The sequence below is a fragment of the Mus musculus genome, chromosome 1, assembly GCF_000001635.26.
Source record: "Mus musculus strain C57BL/6J chromosome 1, GRCm38.p6 C57BL/6J".
Lineage (NCBI taxonomy): Eukaryota > Metazoa > Chordata > Mammalia > Rodentia > Muridae > Mus > Mus musculus.
This window is the reverse complement of record NC_000067.6, coordinates 95,637,239-95,654,991: the sequence shown is the minus strand read 5'-3', so window position 1 is coordinate 95,654,991 and position 17,753 is coordinate 95,637,239. Positions and strand designations below refer to the sequence as shown.

Below are 17,753 nucleotides of genomic sequence, written 5' to 3'. Positions count from 1 at the left end.
CTACAAATTGCATAGCCTCACAGTTTGGATCACAGAGCCTGTCAAGACACAGATTTCTTTCCTCGCTGCCTGCCACCTGGCTACTTCATGTCTGATTCTCCTATTTTAGCAGCTTAAAAAAAATAACAGTTAAATAATTTTAAACCAGTTTTCCATGACCAGTCGATTTATTATGTACAATATTAAGCTTTCAAAGTTTAAAAGACAAACCACATTATCATTTTATTTTATGCCACATTTCCCCTGACCTCCAGCCAGTTATGACGACTTTCTCATAGTCTGTCATCTATTTACAATATGCACATATTTGTAATTTGCTCAGCACCTTATATCTTATGATTAATGTGTACAATAGATATAGGAAGAGTTAAATTTTAGGAAACAATGAGTGTAAAATACAGTGATGAGATGAGTTGGGATTCTGTTCCTCTCATACATTCTGTTCACACACAAGAGCATTTACATCCAGTTTAAAAAGATTAACCCAACAGCACAAATGACTAGACTTCTTTAAAAATATGGAAAGGTCGTAACTGATTATCGAGGGCCCACAAACACAAACAAACCACCTAAACAACAACAACCACAACACAAGTGAATGTTTAAAGACAAAGACGAAGGTAACAAAAACCATGAGGAATCATTAAATATCTTTCATACATACAATTGATGCTCTGTCTAACCAGGGTATCTTGTACTGAATCCATGTTACATCTTGGATGAATGAATGAAAAATTACAGACATATTTAATGCACCATTTGGATAAATGTATTTTGGGAGGATTTATAATAATTTAATTTGTCAATGGTCTACTTCAAAATAATTTCAATTTAATACTATTCACCTCACTGTACAATATTAAATAAAAGCAATGACTAGAAAATTGAGACCACTAGGCAATGATCTACTTATACAAATGCCATCCCTATGAATAGTATTTTACCTAGTGAAATCTTTCTCAAGTATATTTTCACAAATGGAGTGATTTCCTCACTTTAGCAATAGATGCATATATTATATCTATTTATGAAATTATTCTAGACTCACATAGGATTTAACAAAAACATATCTTCTATAGCATTTACTTGATTTATTTACCAGCTGACAATTTAAGAGCAGTAGTTGCCAGCTTATATAGCATATACTGTGGTAGAAATGAGGATGTTGGTTCTTAGATACTCAGCCCTTAATCTAAAGCTTTGCTTGCATTCCAAATACAGGAAGAACATTCTTCGTTTCTTAGATGCGGAACGTGACGTATCTGTGGTCAAGAGCAGTTTTAAGCCTGGTGATGTCATACACTATGTGCTGGACAGACGCCGGACACTAAATATTTCTCACAATCTGCATAGCCTCCTGCCTGAAGTTTCACCAATGAAAAACCGCAGGTTTAAGACCTGTGCAGTTGTTGGAAATTCCGGCATTCTGCTAGACAGTGGATGTGGAAAGGAGATTGACAGCCACAACTTTGTAATAAGGTGAGCATCCTGCTGTTCTTTGAGACTGCATACACTTCAGCATCATTTTACCTAGAACACTGTGAGAAATGCTCAAATTTCACATTAACATTAAGAATGATTGAGAACGTCACCATTTATGTGGAATGTCTGTTATGGTGATGTATTTAAACGACCCTATATTTTGGATTAGAAATTTAATTACTGTATCTATGAAAGAAAAGTCGAATACCTTGTCACACTTCACAAAAGATTTTAAAGATATGGGCAAGAGTAAGTTAATTATATTAGTACTTACAGAGACAATCAATAGTTTCTTATACTTCTTTTAATCTTTAATGCTTGGTTTTAGACTTTGGACAAAGGACTGAGATGCATATTTTACATATCAAAGCAGACCTGGCCTCCAGATTCTCCCAGCATCCACCTGACATACTCTGCCCCCAACCCTGATCTTTCCAGGCTACCTTTCCCCCAGAGGCTACTCCTTATATAATCCAGATGTGGCCTCCCCCTCCCTCTCTCCCTCCCCCTCTCTCCTCTTCTTTTCTCCTCCCTTCCTCCATTTCTGCATCTGTGCTTAGGCCCCTTTCCCTCTTTCTCTCTCCCTCTCCTAACCTTAACCCATTTCCCTAAGACAACTTCCCTGGCCTTGGTCCATGGGCCCAGTGAACTCACCAGACCCACTGCAGCTTCCCAATAAACCTTCCTTTAATATAACCTAATCATATTTTATTGGCACATTTCACCAGCAGCTGAGAAATAAACCATCATTTAGTTTTGTGTAACTTAATTTGTTGACTGAAGATTACTCTGTGGTGCTGTCACAGACATAAATACATTTTACTACTTATTATTAATTACTTTGCAGCTTAAGAAAAAAGCTAAGTTTGTGTGTTTGTATCTATTGTCCTGAATCAATAGATTGCCAATCAATAGAATGTTACTACTCATTATTTGTTCTACTGAAATTATATGTTTACAAGTTTAGTTTTCTCACATAACTGACCATACTCATTTGGTATCTGACATATAATGTGTTTGGTTAACCTTTTATTAACTTAAAGAAGTAAGCAACAGATGATAGCTAAAGACATTAAGCAATTTTTAATGTCCATTTCTAGTGCCTGTATGGTTTTTGTTATGCCTTAGATCCTTAGGAAAAATGATGAATGAATGAATAGATATACAGTGACCACAGTGAGCTTTAAACACTGATGTTTTGGTGAAATACAGTTGTGAACAATATTCAAACATTCCCACACGCATAGGATCTTAGGGCAGCTAACATAAGTCAGTACAAGGATAAGTGGGTGACATGAAGAAGGAGATTTCAAAGTGTGATTAATCTGAAAGATATTTGCTTCAAACAGGCCTCACTTGTTGAGGGAGTCTGAACATATGCATGTCAGGGTAATTAAGATGACATAGCCTATTTTGGATGCTGATAAGACTTCTTTCTATGTGCAAATGCCTGTCACCAGTATTGATCACTTTTATATCAACTCATGGTTGTCACTTTCTTTCCTGGCTTTGTTATTCATTTCTACTGACTTTTATATTATTATTATGGTAAATAAAAACAAATAAATTGTTATTTAAGCTTCAAATTCTTGTTCATGGCACAGGTCCGTGGGAAAGATTACAGTTATCATAAAGTAGCCTTGTCTTTCAGTGTCCTTAGTGTTGGACTGTTAGCACATCAGCAGTTTCTATAAATGGTATCTTCGAGTTGAAAGATTCTCTCATAGTTAGGACTAAGTCCTTAGCTGGTCTCTAGTTGCATGCTTACTCCTTTATTCTGACAGTAGACTACTCCTTACTTGCAGCATCTGAAACACTATCACTACTGAAGTCTCTGTATGTTTGCCTTTGACTTTAAAATGAATTTAAATATGCAAACATACATATATGATACATCTTTTGTTTTTGTTGAATTTCCATTTTATTCTAGTCATTCATTCATTTGAAGTTTCTTTTGTTGTTTCTGTTTTAGTTGTTTGGTTGTTTTCCGAGACATGGTTTCTCTGTGTAGTACTGGCTATTCTGGACTCATTTTGTAAACCTGGTTGGCCTTGAACTCAGAAATCTGCCTACCTTTACCTCCCAAATACTGGGATTAAAAGCATGTGCTACCACACTCAGCTTTAATATTTTGAAATTAAAATGTAATTCCATCTCCTCCATCTTCTCTTTCCTCCCTTGAAGCCCAGCAATGTTCTCTCCTGCCACCTCTTTCCATGCCTCCCCAGTCCCTTTCAAATCTATGGCCTCTTTTTACTGTTGTTACAAATATATGTACAACCTTGTGAGTCTGTTTTTGTTGCTGGCATGCATATGTTTTCAGGGCTGACCACTTTGTACTGGAAAACCAATAAGGGGGCTCATCCTTGTGAGCCTAATTTTCTCAGCAGTCTTAAGTCGTGTGTAATCTTTTTTTATGGGAGAGACCCAGTGAGATTTCTACTTTCCATGCTGATGTCTGTGTTCAGGTCTTACAGAGTTAATCACATTGTTGGAGTGTCACAGTGTAGCATCCATTTGATTTCTAGGAGACAAAATCATGACTGTCTCTTTGTTCCTCTAACTCTTATATTCTTTCTGTTCCCTTTTCCTTGGGTTTATTAAGCCTTAGATGCAAAAGTTGTTGGTTTCTGTTATATCAGAGATCTGTATCTGTGATATAGAAAACTCCAACTGGTAGTTTTCTGTAATATTCTTCTTTGATGAGGGATAAGAGCTACACTTTTCTGTGGGTAGAAAGAGATGCCTTAGAGTGCACTAAGGAATTCTGCTGCTTTAGCAAGGTGGAGTTTGTAAGTGCGAGTGGGATCCATTACCTTGATAGCTCTAGATGGTTTTCTAGGTTCTAGTATGAGGTTTGATTTTCCTACTGTTGTTAGGCCATAAGTCCAATTAGACAATTGTTGATTCCCATCAACATATGGATAGCACTACTGTACCTTTTGGGATATATTGCCACCCTGGTCATTATTGTGGTTCATACAGGTAGGACTATTCATTACATCCCTTTTTTGGCAGCTTGCATAGTAAATTCTGGTACTATAAAAGCTGGACTTCAATGAGGTTTTCATGGTGTATGCAGCCAAATCTATTGAATATTTTGCTCTATATATGGGGAGTGCATAGCAATATGGTCCTACAACCTCTGAGAGACAACCAAAGATAAGAGGAATTTTATATATATGTGTATATATATATAAAATTATATATAACATATGTACATATATTAAATGCAATATGTAATATAATATATATTTTATATTGAATACAATACACATATGTATGCATATAAATACACATCTATATCTACACTTATATCTATATATCCATATCCATATCCATATGCATATCTATCTCTATGGCCTAAAATTAAATGAAGTTATAACATTTGGGCTGCTAATACCCTCTATAAAATCCATTAACTAATAAAAACAGCATGTCAATCAAATCTGTGCCTTTATTGGTTGTATTCACAACTAGAATACATAGATTCTATCTTTCTAGGGTAAAAGATCATAGAACTGCTATCTCTTGTCTTTATTTCAACTTGCTTTTGCACAAAAAAAAAATGAAGAACTCTGTTGACTGACTCATCCTTCTCATGAAAACATTTTCAGACTTACAGTATTATAGTTTCTCAGTAGAAGTTTGTAAAATGTGAGATATGAAACAATTTTTATAAAGTTGAATTTACATAAATTTAGTGTTCTGTAGCCTAGAGCTAGTCTGCAGGAAAAAGGCTAATGTGTATGTGAATATTTGAAGTCTTTTCATAGCTGATTTATTTTTCTAAGTTGCTCTCATCTCTGTTATATTATTCCCCTAAGATCACAGAAATTTTAAAGATGATAATAAAACTGGGCCAAATCTATTGAGAGGTACAAGTCAACTATATATTAGATTCACATTGGACAAAGCTTTTAAACAACCTTTCAACGTACAAATAATTGACTGTTTTTTGGGTATTTAAGTTGGTCAAGGCCCCTTAGCTCTAGACTTTAGAAGCGTTTCTGTTCTTTGTCATACTATGCTTGCTTAGTGTTTAGTAGGAATTTCATAATAACAAAGTATGCAAGCTTTTTGCATTATTTATAAAATAAGACATGTTCATAAAGGAAATGAAAGAAGCATCCTAGTAACCTTTCTCTCCCATTTTGTGCATTTTTAATAATTTCAAAAATAGAAGTCAGTGCACACCAATTCTGGGTATATTGTGAAAATATTGTTCAGATTTTTCTGATTTTCCCAAGAGAAAAAAATTTTCCAACTTTTCAAGAAACAATTTTAAAAGTGCTCATTTTAGAAAGCATTCTGCTTTCTAAACGGGGCCATTAATTTAATAGCAGTTCAGTCCATTCCTTTGGTCTTTATTGTACTAGAGATTTGTAGGGAAGCCATTTGTTATACTCTACAGAATATCTGAAAGAACATATTCGAAACCTGATCTCAATACTCAGGGAAGGAAAGTAGTAATTTATTAAAGGAAACAATAAAGAGGCTATTAGCAATTGTTTACCATGAAATACCAGCTGGTTTTGCCAAGGATCACTTATCAGTTAAAATGTATTATTCTGAATAAGAAAAAAAGAAAAGAAAGTAAGAATAATAGATGAGAAGACAAAAATAATTATCACTTGTGAATGAAGACAGTTACTAACGGGTATTCCATGCTGTATCCTGCGTATTATGAATGAGAAAAATTCATTCAAACTAGTGCACTTCTATTGTGTCTGCTCCCGTGGCTGAAGAAGCAGGCTCTTCTAGTAGCCACACTAGTTATTCTTTGATGTTGTTTGAAATACCTAGGAAAAAGAAAATAAGTAATTATGGCAGAAGTAAAATGACCAAATGTAACTGTATTTTCCCATAGAACATGAAAGTAAATCAAATTTACCCCAAAGACACTGTTGTGTAGTTGATAATTAAAAGATGTGGGCATAAGAGATTTAGATACACAGCATGGCACACAGCCTAGAGACTGAGATAGTGTCAATCTTAATAAAAAACAATGAACTTCTCTACACTTTTGAAAAGGGTCAGTCTATAGATATTTGGTTACTTCTTGCATTACTATCTTTCACTTAGTATATTTCTTTTGTTTTTAACAGTGTCAATATGGTTACTCTTAGATATCTTGATTCTGGTAGTAATCATAGGAAAACTAAATTCTACACAAAAAACATTTGATAATGTTGTATACTCCTCTCTGGGACCCTGCTGCGGAGTAGTTGTCCTCTCTATAATATTCTCACTCGTGGGCACTCCACAAATACCTCTGGACCTTTATTGTTGTATTCTTGTGCAATAGTGACATTATTCCCCTTAAATGTCCAGAAAAAATTATTTGGCTAGAATTTATTGAAATTTTCATTCTTCCTTAAAATACTTCCCTGTCTATATTGATCCAGCTAGAACTTTTAAACTGTTTCAGACAAACAGCCCACTTGGTGATGCATTGTACACCTGCAAAGCTGTACAAATAGTGAGTTGATGCTTTCTTTGAAGAGCCCAGCTCATGCTTTCAGTTTCTTTACTTGTCTCCAAGTATCCCTAGTGGATAATAAGTTTGTTGAGAGAGAGGGGAATTTGGTCTACTTTGCTTCCATAGGGCACTAGTTAATTTAGTAAGTTCTTACGATTGAATTTGCCTAAGTATCATGTTTAACTTGATTTCTGACTTCAAAAATAATAACACATTTAAAGATAAATCTTTATTTGGCATCAACTCGATTTTTTTATTGTTTTCACATTTGTATTAAGAAATAAATTAACATTTTTATTACCTATACATTATAGTGTATAGCATGGAACACAAAACTTCAAGTAGTTTTCTGCTGGGGGAGTAAAAAGGGAAAAGTAAATGGTATATGTGTCTTTACTGTGAGCTGATGCTGACTATAAATCTGATGATTTTCTCGTGAGTAAAACTAAATGCCCCAGCCATTTTACAAGCATACAAGGCATCTGAGAGCATCTGTTATTGAAAATGGAACTCACACTAACAAGTTTTACAATTAATTAATCCATTGCTTTAATAGTAATTTCAGATAGATATTGGACCAAAAGACACCTTTAATCAGATCATTACATAATGAAAATGGAAACAGAAAATACTAAAACTATTTAAAACATGTTTAATAATTTTTAAAAATAAAGATTACATATGTATATGTAGTAGTGTTTTTTAGAAAAATAATATGTAGTAAAAGATTAACTGATATCTCAGGAAAACACATTCAGATATACAGATAGGTAGAACTTTGTCAAAATCAAGTTGATAATATCTTCTAAGAACCTTAAAATTATTCACATTTGACACTTTTAGTTTTATGAATCCTGTTTTGTTTAAGCACAAAAGCATTGTTAGAGTGCACAAAAAGAAATTAAGAAATCACTGGATATTAGTCATTCCACATGTAGTGAAAAAAATATGAGGTAGGAGAACCAAGAATAATAAGATAATAAGTGTTTTCAAGGGTCATAAGGTATCATGTGATTGGGGGTTACTTTTCTTTTGGGTTCATAATGAAAATTACATGCAAGAGGAAGTGACAATTTTGGAAGTAGATGCTGAAGAAAAATTATATGTTATTAATTATTTCCATGACATTTTGAAATATCCCAAGGAAGATCCTTATAGTTCTTTGGAGTTTTGGCTTAATTAATTTTATTATATTTGTAATTGCTATAGATGAAGAGGAATGTATTCAGAATGCTAGACATAAGCATCTATAAATGAAAAAAAAAAAAAACACTGTAGAAGCCGTATTTAAAAGCCCTTCAATAAGGGTGACTAGAGGAAGCAAGTTTGCATTTTAGGTCAGAGCAGAGAAGGAGAAAGAAAATTGATTCATTGTGTCACGAAATTTCTTTTCTGACACAAAGTGCTACCAAATGTCCAGTTTACTAGCTCTTCCATAGATTTAAAAATATGGTTTCAGTTTTTATTTAAAACTAGAAGATTCACCTATTATACCTCTCTGCATGGATGCTATATTTAAAAACTTTGATGCAAAGCCAAACAAAAAATGTTTAGTACATAATAGCTTTGGATTTTTAAATAATTTTTTATCATCAGCCATCGAAGTATGAAGAGTTCTGCTGAAGTAGATTTATTTAAAGAAAACAAATGTCTACATTCGGAGAGAACAGAATCTGGGGCAAGGGCATAAGGTCATGAAGTAATCATATGCAAGTTGCTGTATAAGACAAAACTCAACAGAACTGCTGCACAGAAAGTGGAGAAGGAGGGAAAGGTTCATGCAATTGGGCAAGGTTCATTTAAGCGGGCTGTGTCTGAGTTGAATGGTGAAGAGCAGCTGGCATATAAAGAAGGGACAAAAAGCAGAAGGACATAGCATTGTCAATATTCATGGACAAGGAGAGTGGTTTTAGTGTGCCAATACAGGAGTATGTTGATTGAGAACTCTTAAGACTGAATAGGGTGGTGGGACTTGTAATATAGAGCAAAAGGACCAAGGAAGATTGACCTTACTTTTACACATGTTCTGGGAAAATATTCATCTAAACAGTTGTAGGAGAAAATGTGAGGCTCATGAAGATGTTTCAACCAATAACTCAATTAACTCAAAGGGAATACAATTGATTCAGGCTGAAAAGGAATTATCATACAATAATAATTACTACTATGATAGCAATTTGATTTGGTTTTTCTCAAATTTAAGAATATTTGAATATATGCAATGAGGTGTTTTAGGTTTGGATCCTTTTCTGAGCATAGACACTTACGTTTTACATACCACCTTTTAGAAATTGACTGAAGGTATTTCTAATAAATTAGCAGAGCACAGCATTTGACTATGATACATCACTTATAATATCTTGAAGATATCAAATGGCTTTCAGGGTTTAGAGCATTTAGGCTTTTTATGTCAAGGTTGTTCAAAAGGTGATGCTGAAAACAATGGGTACCAAGATGAGATAAGAAAAGAGGCTACAGATGTGAGGAGGAGACAATAAGAAAAATATAATCAGCAAGATAAGTATGAAACTCTAAGGAAAGATTAGACATTTTATGACATCTATTAAATATAAGGTTGATCATGGAGAATTTGAATTTGTACTATCTGAGTCTAAAGGTGCTTCACACACAGGTCAACCTTGTATACTTCTTCATAGACCCATATGTGTAGGGCTTCTTTGGAGGTAGTCAGTATGTGGAACAAAAAACAACACAGCCTTCTTTCTAGTCAAATCCCACCAGTATTTTCTACACAGACTAAAAACATTTAAAACAGCAGCAACAACAACAACAACAGCAACAACAAAACCCATTTAGAACTTTAAATGGTAAAGATGAGTCAGGAATCTTCTACATTGAGAAACATTAATTGTGTGTCTACTGTGAAACTAAGGACATCTCTAAATTATGTCCTAACTTTTGTTGACACCATGGTGGACAGAAGGAAGAATGCCACTTTAAATCTGATACTTTCAAAGGGCAGCAATAATTACTCAAAGTGTGGACTAGGACTATAAAACTTTATTTTTAATAAATGAAACCCAAAGTTAAAACCATCAAGTTGAAATGTATATGGTTGAATAGGTTGTAGTATATGGTCTAACCATGAGACTGTCTTTCTGTTAAGATCTTTCTATGAACAAAAAATACATTTAAATATCTTGAAGAAGAGTAACCAGGACACACTCACGAGCTTTACGTTAAAGCCTAAATGTCTTAATCAAAATTATACAACAATTTAAATCATGTATTTATGTATTACCTCTCTGATTTAATGTGAATTCAAACAAAAACAGATAGTATAAAGAAAATAATTTATATTTAATAATTCAGTCTGCATTTAGGAGTATAATGAAGGTTTCTAGGACAAACATAGCATAAAGTGCTCAGCATAGTTATTCAATAAATAGATCGTATCCTTTAGATTACTTCTGACTAATACACAGTACATTTATATTGTGATCATCCTAAATATAACTCATACACACAGAAGATGCCAATATTTATAGTTAACTGTCCCATTGTGCTATACAGGATAACCACTAACAGGAAATAACAGTTTAAAGGATCATCATTTGAGAACAAAGAACTCTGGATTCTACTGCTGGCACAGCAGTTAAATGTAGTGTAACTCTTAACAAAGGAGACAATGAACATTGGGATTCATTTTCTCGACTCACCTAATGAGGAAGTTGAACTCAATGGTCTCCTGAACTCATTTCTGACTCTCAAACCCTGTGATTTCCTATGATTCATGGATGTCTTTGCAACAAGGCCCGTGGGCTTACATTGTTTAGAAATTTTTCCTTCTTGTTACCACAGTTTATAGCCAAAAATTTTTCCCCATCAGCAAAGTTGTGGAAATAACACATATTGTTATGGTCCCTAATATGGTTCTTGTTTCTGTTGGTTCAGAAATGTTGCCTTCCTTCTGATGATCGCCTGACAGCTGCCTAAGATGTAAAATCAGGATTTGATCACATCTGTTTAGATGAAGAAAAACAATCCCAGCATTCAATGATTCATGGAGGTGTGATGTAAATGAGATGTGATCAAGTTCTAGGGAGTTCATAGATTATATGAAAAGTGTAAAGAAAAACCAGTAACTACAAGAATTACACGAAGGAAGAGAAGTAGTTGTACAAAATCATCACTCAGGGTGGCTTTAGGGAAAAGACCTTGGCACTTTTCTTGGGGGTATAACCTAGTTACTGTATCTGCTACTTTACTGGCAAGAATTAAAATTCCTGGAATTATAAAATGCAGTTGTGAAATACCAATTGACTCATCTATTACTAGAAACGTAAAAATATGAATTAATAGCCAGTATGGTGTCAAATAATTACTGTTAAGTAATTATTTGGAAAGGACTTGCAAGGATCATATTTTTGAAACAATTCCTTATTATTAGTTAGAATGTTTTCAGTTTTTATGATCTCATGTCTCTGTGTGTGTGCATGTAAAGTAAATAGATTTCCTCTGTGCAGTGAATATGAATCCAAATTTTTAAAAATGTAAAAATACTAGCTTTAATTGAAAAAGTTCATTTAAAATTATAAACATTGTACATAGGAACATTGCACCTAATAAAGAGTAAGAAGGACTGGATTTTGAGTTTCTACAAAAAGAGACTTAGCACTGTTTTTCTGCTAAGACTTATTTTCAATTTAAATATGTCTTATGTGAGAGTGGGGGAGGTGTACACATGAGTGAGGGGTGCCCACAGACATCAGAGGCATTGGGTCCTCCTGAGATTGGAATTACAAGTGCTTGTGAGCCATTTAGCATTGATGCTGGGAACTGATTTTGGGCATCTGCCAAGAGTAGCAAAGTTCTTAACTGCTGAGCCATCTATCCAGCCCAAAGAACTGCTTTTTAATTAAGTATTGAATTTTTGAGATTTCATGAACTATAGTTTTATGTATTAATGCTTGGATTATAGCTCTGTTGTAGATACTGTATTGATTGTTTTTATTTGTTTTTGTAAGGTAGAATATATTATTTAAGTACAGAAAACCATTTCCAATTGTAAGTTTGGAGATAAGTTTGGAGTTCAATGTTTTTGATTCAGTGCATAGTTTAAACCCTAGTCTTCAAGATTTGCAAATCAATGGGGCATGTTTTTGCATTAATAAAACATGATTACTAATTCTTCATCAAATATGTGGTTTTAAGATCTCATTAACTCACACATGTACCATCTGGTACAAGGTCAAAACTGATTCCTTTATGTTTAGTGACTAACACAAATGATCAGACAAACAATAAAGTCAGGAGTCAAAAACATAAAATCTCATAAAAGATAGAAGTTAAATTTTGTACAAAGATTCACAAATGCAATCATATTATGATAGTGATTCAGGTTTAAAATATAAGCAATTATTCCATTAATTTGTTCCATTTATGATGCTAGTGTTTTATTCACTCAATGAACTGTAATAAAAACATCCGCAACTATCCAGCATTAGATGGCTTAACAAATGTTATAGGTATAAAGTTGCATGTATGTTATTTGGAGTTTCAATTTTATATGGGTAGTCATATATGTAAAGAGGAATAACACAACAACAATACCATGGCAGCAGTAATTGAAATAGAATAGAATAATATTCAAAACAAGACAAAGGATTCCATTATAAAAAGACTTCTGTATACGATGGTGATTCTGGTAGGAAATGGAAAAGAGGGTAGCACTTCAACAAATTTCTCATATTTCCTCATGAAATTGCTTCCGCTTCATAATTAATATTAATTTTACAAATCAACAGTGTCCCTTGCTAGCTGTGCTTTGTACATGCCATGTTAATGGAATATTTTGCAGGAATATACATTTTTTCTTTAAACACTTTTAGTTTTGATTATTAATTATTAACATCACAAAGCTGTTATAATTTTAACTTTGCAAATACATCCTCTGATCCCTTTTAATTTCCTTAGATTCCTCAGATACAATTTTTATATGTACTATAGAAAAATTGTTCCAATTTGGAATGCTTAATTTGGTGCCCATTATATTGAAGCTGTTTCTCACCTCCTTAATTATCTGCTAAGAAGATTTCCAATACTTGGGCAATTGTTTTTAATGTAATAGATTTTTTACCATATCTGAATATTGTATGTTGATATGTGAAGTTTGGCACAGCAGAATTCTGAATTGAGTAAATGAGGATTTGGAATTTTGCCTTTAAAAAGCACACATTTTATAAAAATGTGAGTTGTAACTTTTATTGTCCTCAGCAAGGAACTAAGGCTATTGTGCAGACAGCTAACTCAAATCTTGAGAGATAGTCAAGGAGACTTCAACCTTTGCCTAGCTGGGAATTGCCATATTTGAATAGGGTTTGTATGGGTGTCATATGTTGGTTGATTGATTTTTCAAGGTAAGGATTCTGAGAGGTGTGGCTCCAGCAAGTTTGATAGGTCTCTGGGGTGTTGCTTCTGCTACAGTGATAAATACTGACAAAAAGCAACTTGAGAAAGACTCAGTTTATTTCAGCTTGCAAGCTATGTCTAGCATTGATGTAAGTCAAGGCAGAAACTCCAGGCAGAGTCCATGACACCCAGAACCTGGAGGCAGAAACTGGAGCAGAACCCATGAAGGAACACTGTTAAGTGACTTTATATCCACTGCTTGGTCAGCCTGCTTTCTAAGATACCTCAGGACCACCTGCTTATCTATGGTACAACCTACAGCGGACTTGACACTCGTGCCTCAACTATTAAACAAAATAATGTCCTATAGATTTGCCTAGAGTCTAATCTTAAAGTTTCATTTTCTCAGTTGTGATTCTGTCTCTCACATAACTCTAGCTTTTGTCAAGTTGACAAAAACACTAACCAGGACAGATGACTGTGAGACCCTTGCCCTCATTTTCCTCTGTCTCTCCTGCCTTCCACAGCTTTGTGTACTTCTTCTCCAGTTCTCTACAGTCTCTAGAAATGATGGAGTATCTAGAGGTTGTATTTTTAACTAAAAGAAACTTCATCTATGCAATTATGAAACTCATCAAATTTTCTGGACTGAAAATTTTGGTGATATTGCTCTTTTGAGGTAGCCCTTGTTCCTTTCACCTTTCATTGATGTTCCCATAAGAAATTCCACTAAGCTCCCTGGTACACCATGATAGATAGTGGAATAACTGATTTAGTCTATCACTGGTGACCTTCCTGGAATAAATAGAAATTTTCCCATAGCTCCTCTGAAAATGTTACTCATAAATGATGTCTGTAGAGAGTCCAGTGGCTAATGGCATCACAGGGATGTGAATAAGTGTGGAAGAAATCACATGATGAGGAGGAAGTCAAAGCAACCAAGGGACCAGGCTTGATGTTTTTCTAAAAGTTCAGTTCTCATGGAATTAGATAGATTCTTCAAAAAGGAGCAAAATAGACAGGGTTTTAACTGTTACAATTTAATAAAAGGGAAACCTTAAAAATTGGAATTATTTTATAAACTGAAATTTATTTTCTACTTATCATTACACCTAGACAGTGCTTGGTAATACTTAGATGTCAACTCTTTTTAAGGATGTATTGGGATTTACAGGGTTTTTCATCTTAGTTTTGCTTTGTTTTGTTTTGAGGGGAAGCCTCTACCAGTTCTGAGCCCTGTCTAGTTTCCTTGATTGGCTTTGAATGGTCCTGCACACACCTATAGACTCAACTTGTCACCTATAATAGGTACATTGGTGCGCCAGGTCATAGATTTGTTTTAACCTAAACAATTCCAGATGCAAGGTTCTTTTTAAACCATCATGGTCTGCATTAGTACCACTTCTGAGACCATTAAACACTACCTTTAAAACTAAAGTTACCTCATCACTTCTTTGTGCACAGCGCAGAAATGCACATTGAAAACAACATGAAGCCTCAATCACAGGCTAGAGAGAGAGCGTACTGAACACCATTAGTTTCTCTTCTAGAGGATATGAGTTCAAATCACAGCACACACCATAGGCAGCTGACAGCCATTTGTAGCTGCAGTTCCCATAATTCTGAGCTCCCTGGCCTCTGTGGTCCCCTGCACATGCAGACATATACACCTATATGGGACTTAAAGGACTTAAACTTGAAGAGATTATGCATAGAATGAGAAGAACTGCTGCAGGCTTACACACTGAAATGCTAGGGTCCCAACAATGTGGTAGTAGTGCTTTATTGGCCATTCTCAATACAAGGTCAAAGATATGTCTTTTTCTTAAATGATGAATCTAGGAAAAGTTACTCATTTTGTAAGAGCTATGTTACCATCTGGGTAGAAATAGGCATTTCAAAATCTGGCTTGGAACATAAATAGTGCTTCTAAAAATTCGAGAGAAGTGCTTGTGGGTTGCTTGATGAATACATCCACATATAAAATACATCAGATGATGGTCATCATTTTGTTTTGTTTTCCTAATTCATTAATTTTTTTCTACACAACTTGCTATATTGGTCATTTTCATATATAAATTAATGTATAAATAAGTAATTGAGAGTAGGCCAAGAAATGAGTGCAATCAGGTTTTCATAAATCATCATAAAGGAAAAAACAGGTATTCATGCTTATTTTAAAAATGCACAGGACATGTAATTTTCACGTTAATGGATAATATATGCATTGATATGCATAGAGGGATATAAACTGTATCACATATGGATCAAGGTAATGCCATTACAATATCAGATATGAAAGTGCACATGCAGAGAAAACCCTGGGGAATCTGAAGTCTGCGATGAAATCCATCATTAGAGTCTTGGATGCAGCCACTGACAATTTGAGTTAGGAGAACAGCATGATCAAATGTGTATCTCCCTAGCAGGACACCACTGCTAAGGCAGAATTCCTAAGACAGAGGTTCTTCAGAGCCAGGACTTTGAATATAATGTTAAAATGGTGAATCATAAATAATGTATTGTGCATCATTATCTACTCCCGCTGTCTCTCCCACTACTGCAATTACTGTATTAGGGCACACGTACAGTAATTAAAATGATTATACCAAATTTTCATAAAGTATGGAAAGGGAACACTGTCATTTTCTATTCTAATCTACTATATTCTTTAATTCTCCAAACTTGCTCATTCATGACCCCAAATTAATTCATGATCCACCAGTGGATCTAGCTTAGTGAACAAAATTAATTAGAAACTAATGGCAATAATAGTTCAAAGAAATGTGAGGGTGCCTCACCCTAGAAAATATCAATAGGACTAAAGAAGACAGAATGTATTTAGGGGAATTTTTCTGAAAAGAATTTTCAGATATTTGTAAGGGATGAAGTATGAAAAGTAAAAACAACAGGGGGAGGGATCCAGACCTTTCAGTCCTGTTTATATGCATCTGTTTAAAATGTCTAAGCAACATGCCACTGGGATAAACACAATGTAATGGATGTGAAGTTCTTGTGACATTAGCAATAGAAATGTCCTTGCTTCTACACTCATGACCTGATATTTTCCTGGAAGCTTAGATAGTATGAGAACATCTTAATTTTCTGAGAATTACACTGTCTTTCTGGGACCCACTGTTAAATAAATCATATATACCATGTAAGAACACATTTTCAAGTTTCTATTGTAGTTTCAACACATGCACACACATGTGCATTCACGTACGTGCAATGGAAAAGGATTTTTAAAAATAATCAGTTTCAAAGTTTTCTTAAACAAGCCACGTAAATGTCAAAGCAGTGCAGTTTTGACAAGTATTATATGATATTCACTGAAAGCCAGAGATCTCAGAGATCCACTTCCTACAAGCTTTCTACTCATCTCATGGGACTCAGTATATTAACACTGAATTGCAAAGGGAAAATGATAGGTTTTCTAGTATGGGTAATTGGAGTGGCAACAGAAATATTCTATAAATGTTCTTTTTCTCTATTTAGTACAGAGAATATTTTTAATGTCTTAAATGTCATGCTGAATCAGACCTTGCTTCTGCGAAAGAATAGTAACTTCTCACCAGCTGTGCTCAATGGAAGAGTTCAGGCCTCAGACAGTCATGGCCAGAGCATACAGTTACAATTAAGGAGAATACACTACCCAGTACCCAGCCCCAAGTATGAAATACATCACTCATGACTCTAAAAGCTCCAAAATGCTATAATTTTGTTTTTATGTAAAAAGGGTCAAGGTTGTACACCTATACAGAAGTCGCATACATTATTTTTAAATTAAATATATACAGGTATAAATGACTATATAGAATAGGACACGATGATGATATGTAACAGAAGCCTGAATGACATAGCCAGGCATTCACACCATTTTAAACATTACAGCGTGGGGGAGTAGAGTGACCTTAGGTTGTCTAGCTTACAGGTCTGCAAGAGCCCTGGAGTGTGAGAATCTACCTAAAGTTCATATAAAACATTCTACTCTAGAATAATTACGACTTCTTCCAAATTATAATTTATTTATTTATTTATTTACTTATTTATTTATCATTGTTTAAAGAATTCTTTACCATTGTCTCAAATACAAGCAAGAAAGAAGACATCTTCCCTCGACTTCCTTGTGAATGTACTTAGTCTAGGATTTGAGACTTACTTCTGAAGTTCCACTCCTTCCGGTAAATTCGCAAGCTTAACCAAGCAAGTTTTGCATTTGTAAAGAACTCCGAGATAAATTCTAGAACATAAGAATATAAATCTCCCTTATTTGAAGGCTTGTGAATGAGGATGCTCACAAGTAGCACGTGTGAACAAATGAGTGAAGTCAGTTACAAAATCGCTAAAGTTATCGCAAAAGTCTAAGCAAGATTGACCTGCGATGGAACAGTGGCAAGTGAAGGGGAGGGTACCA

The 17,753-nt window shown here is 34.4% G+C and overlaps 1 protein-coding gene across 3 annotated transcripts in view; it reads left to right on the top strand.

The window, feature by feature from the left end:
* Positions 1-17,753, top strand: part of St8sia4 (ST8 alpha-N-acetyl-neuraminide alpha-2,8-sialyltransferase 4) — an 80,036-nt gene that overhangs the window by 12,726 nt on the left and 49,557 nt on the right. For all 3 annotated transcript variants that reach the window (XM_006529275.4, NM_009183.2, NM_001159745.1), the window contains exon 3: positions 1,222-1,479. In XM_006529275.4, the coding sequence (XP_006529338.1) occupies positions 1,222-1,479 (258 nt within the window). The remainder of the gene's footprint in view (positions 1-1,221; positions 1,480-17,753) is intronic.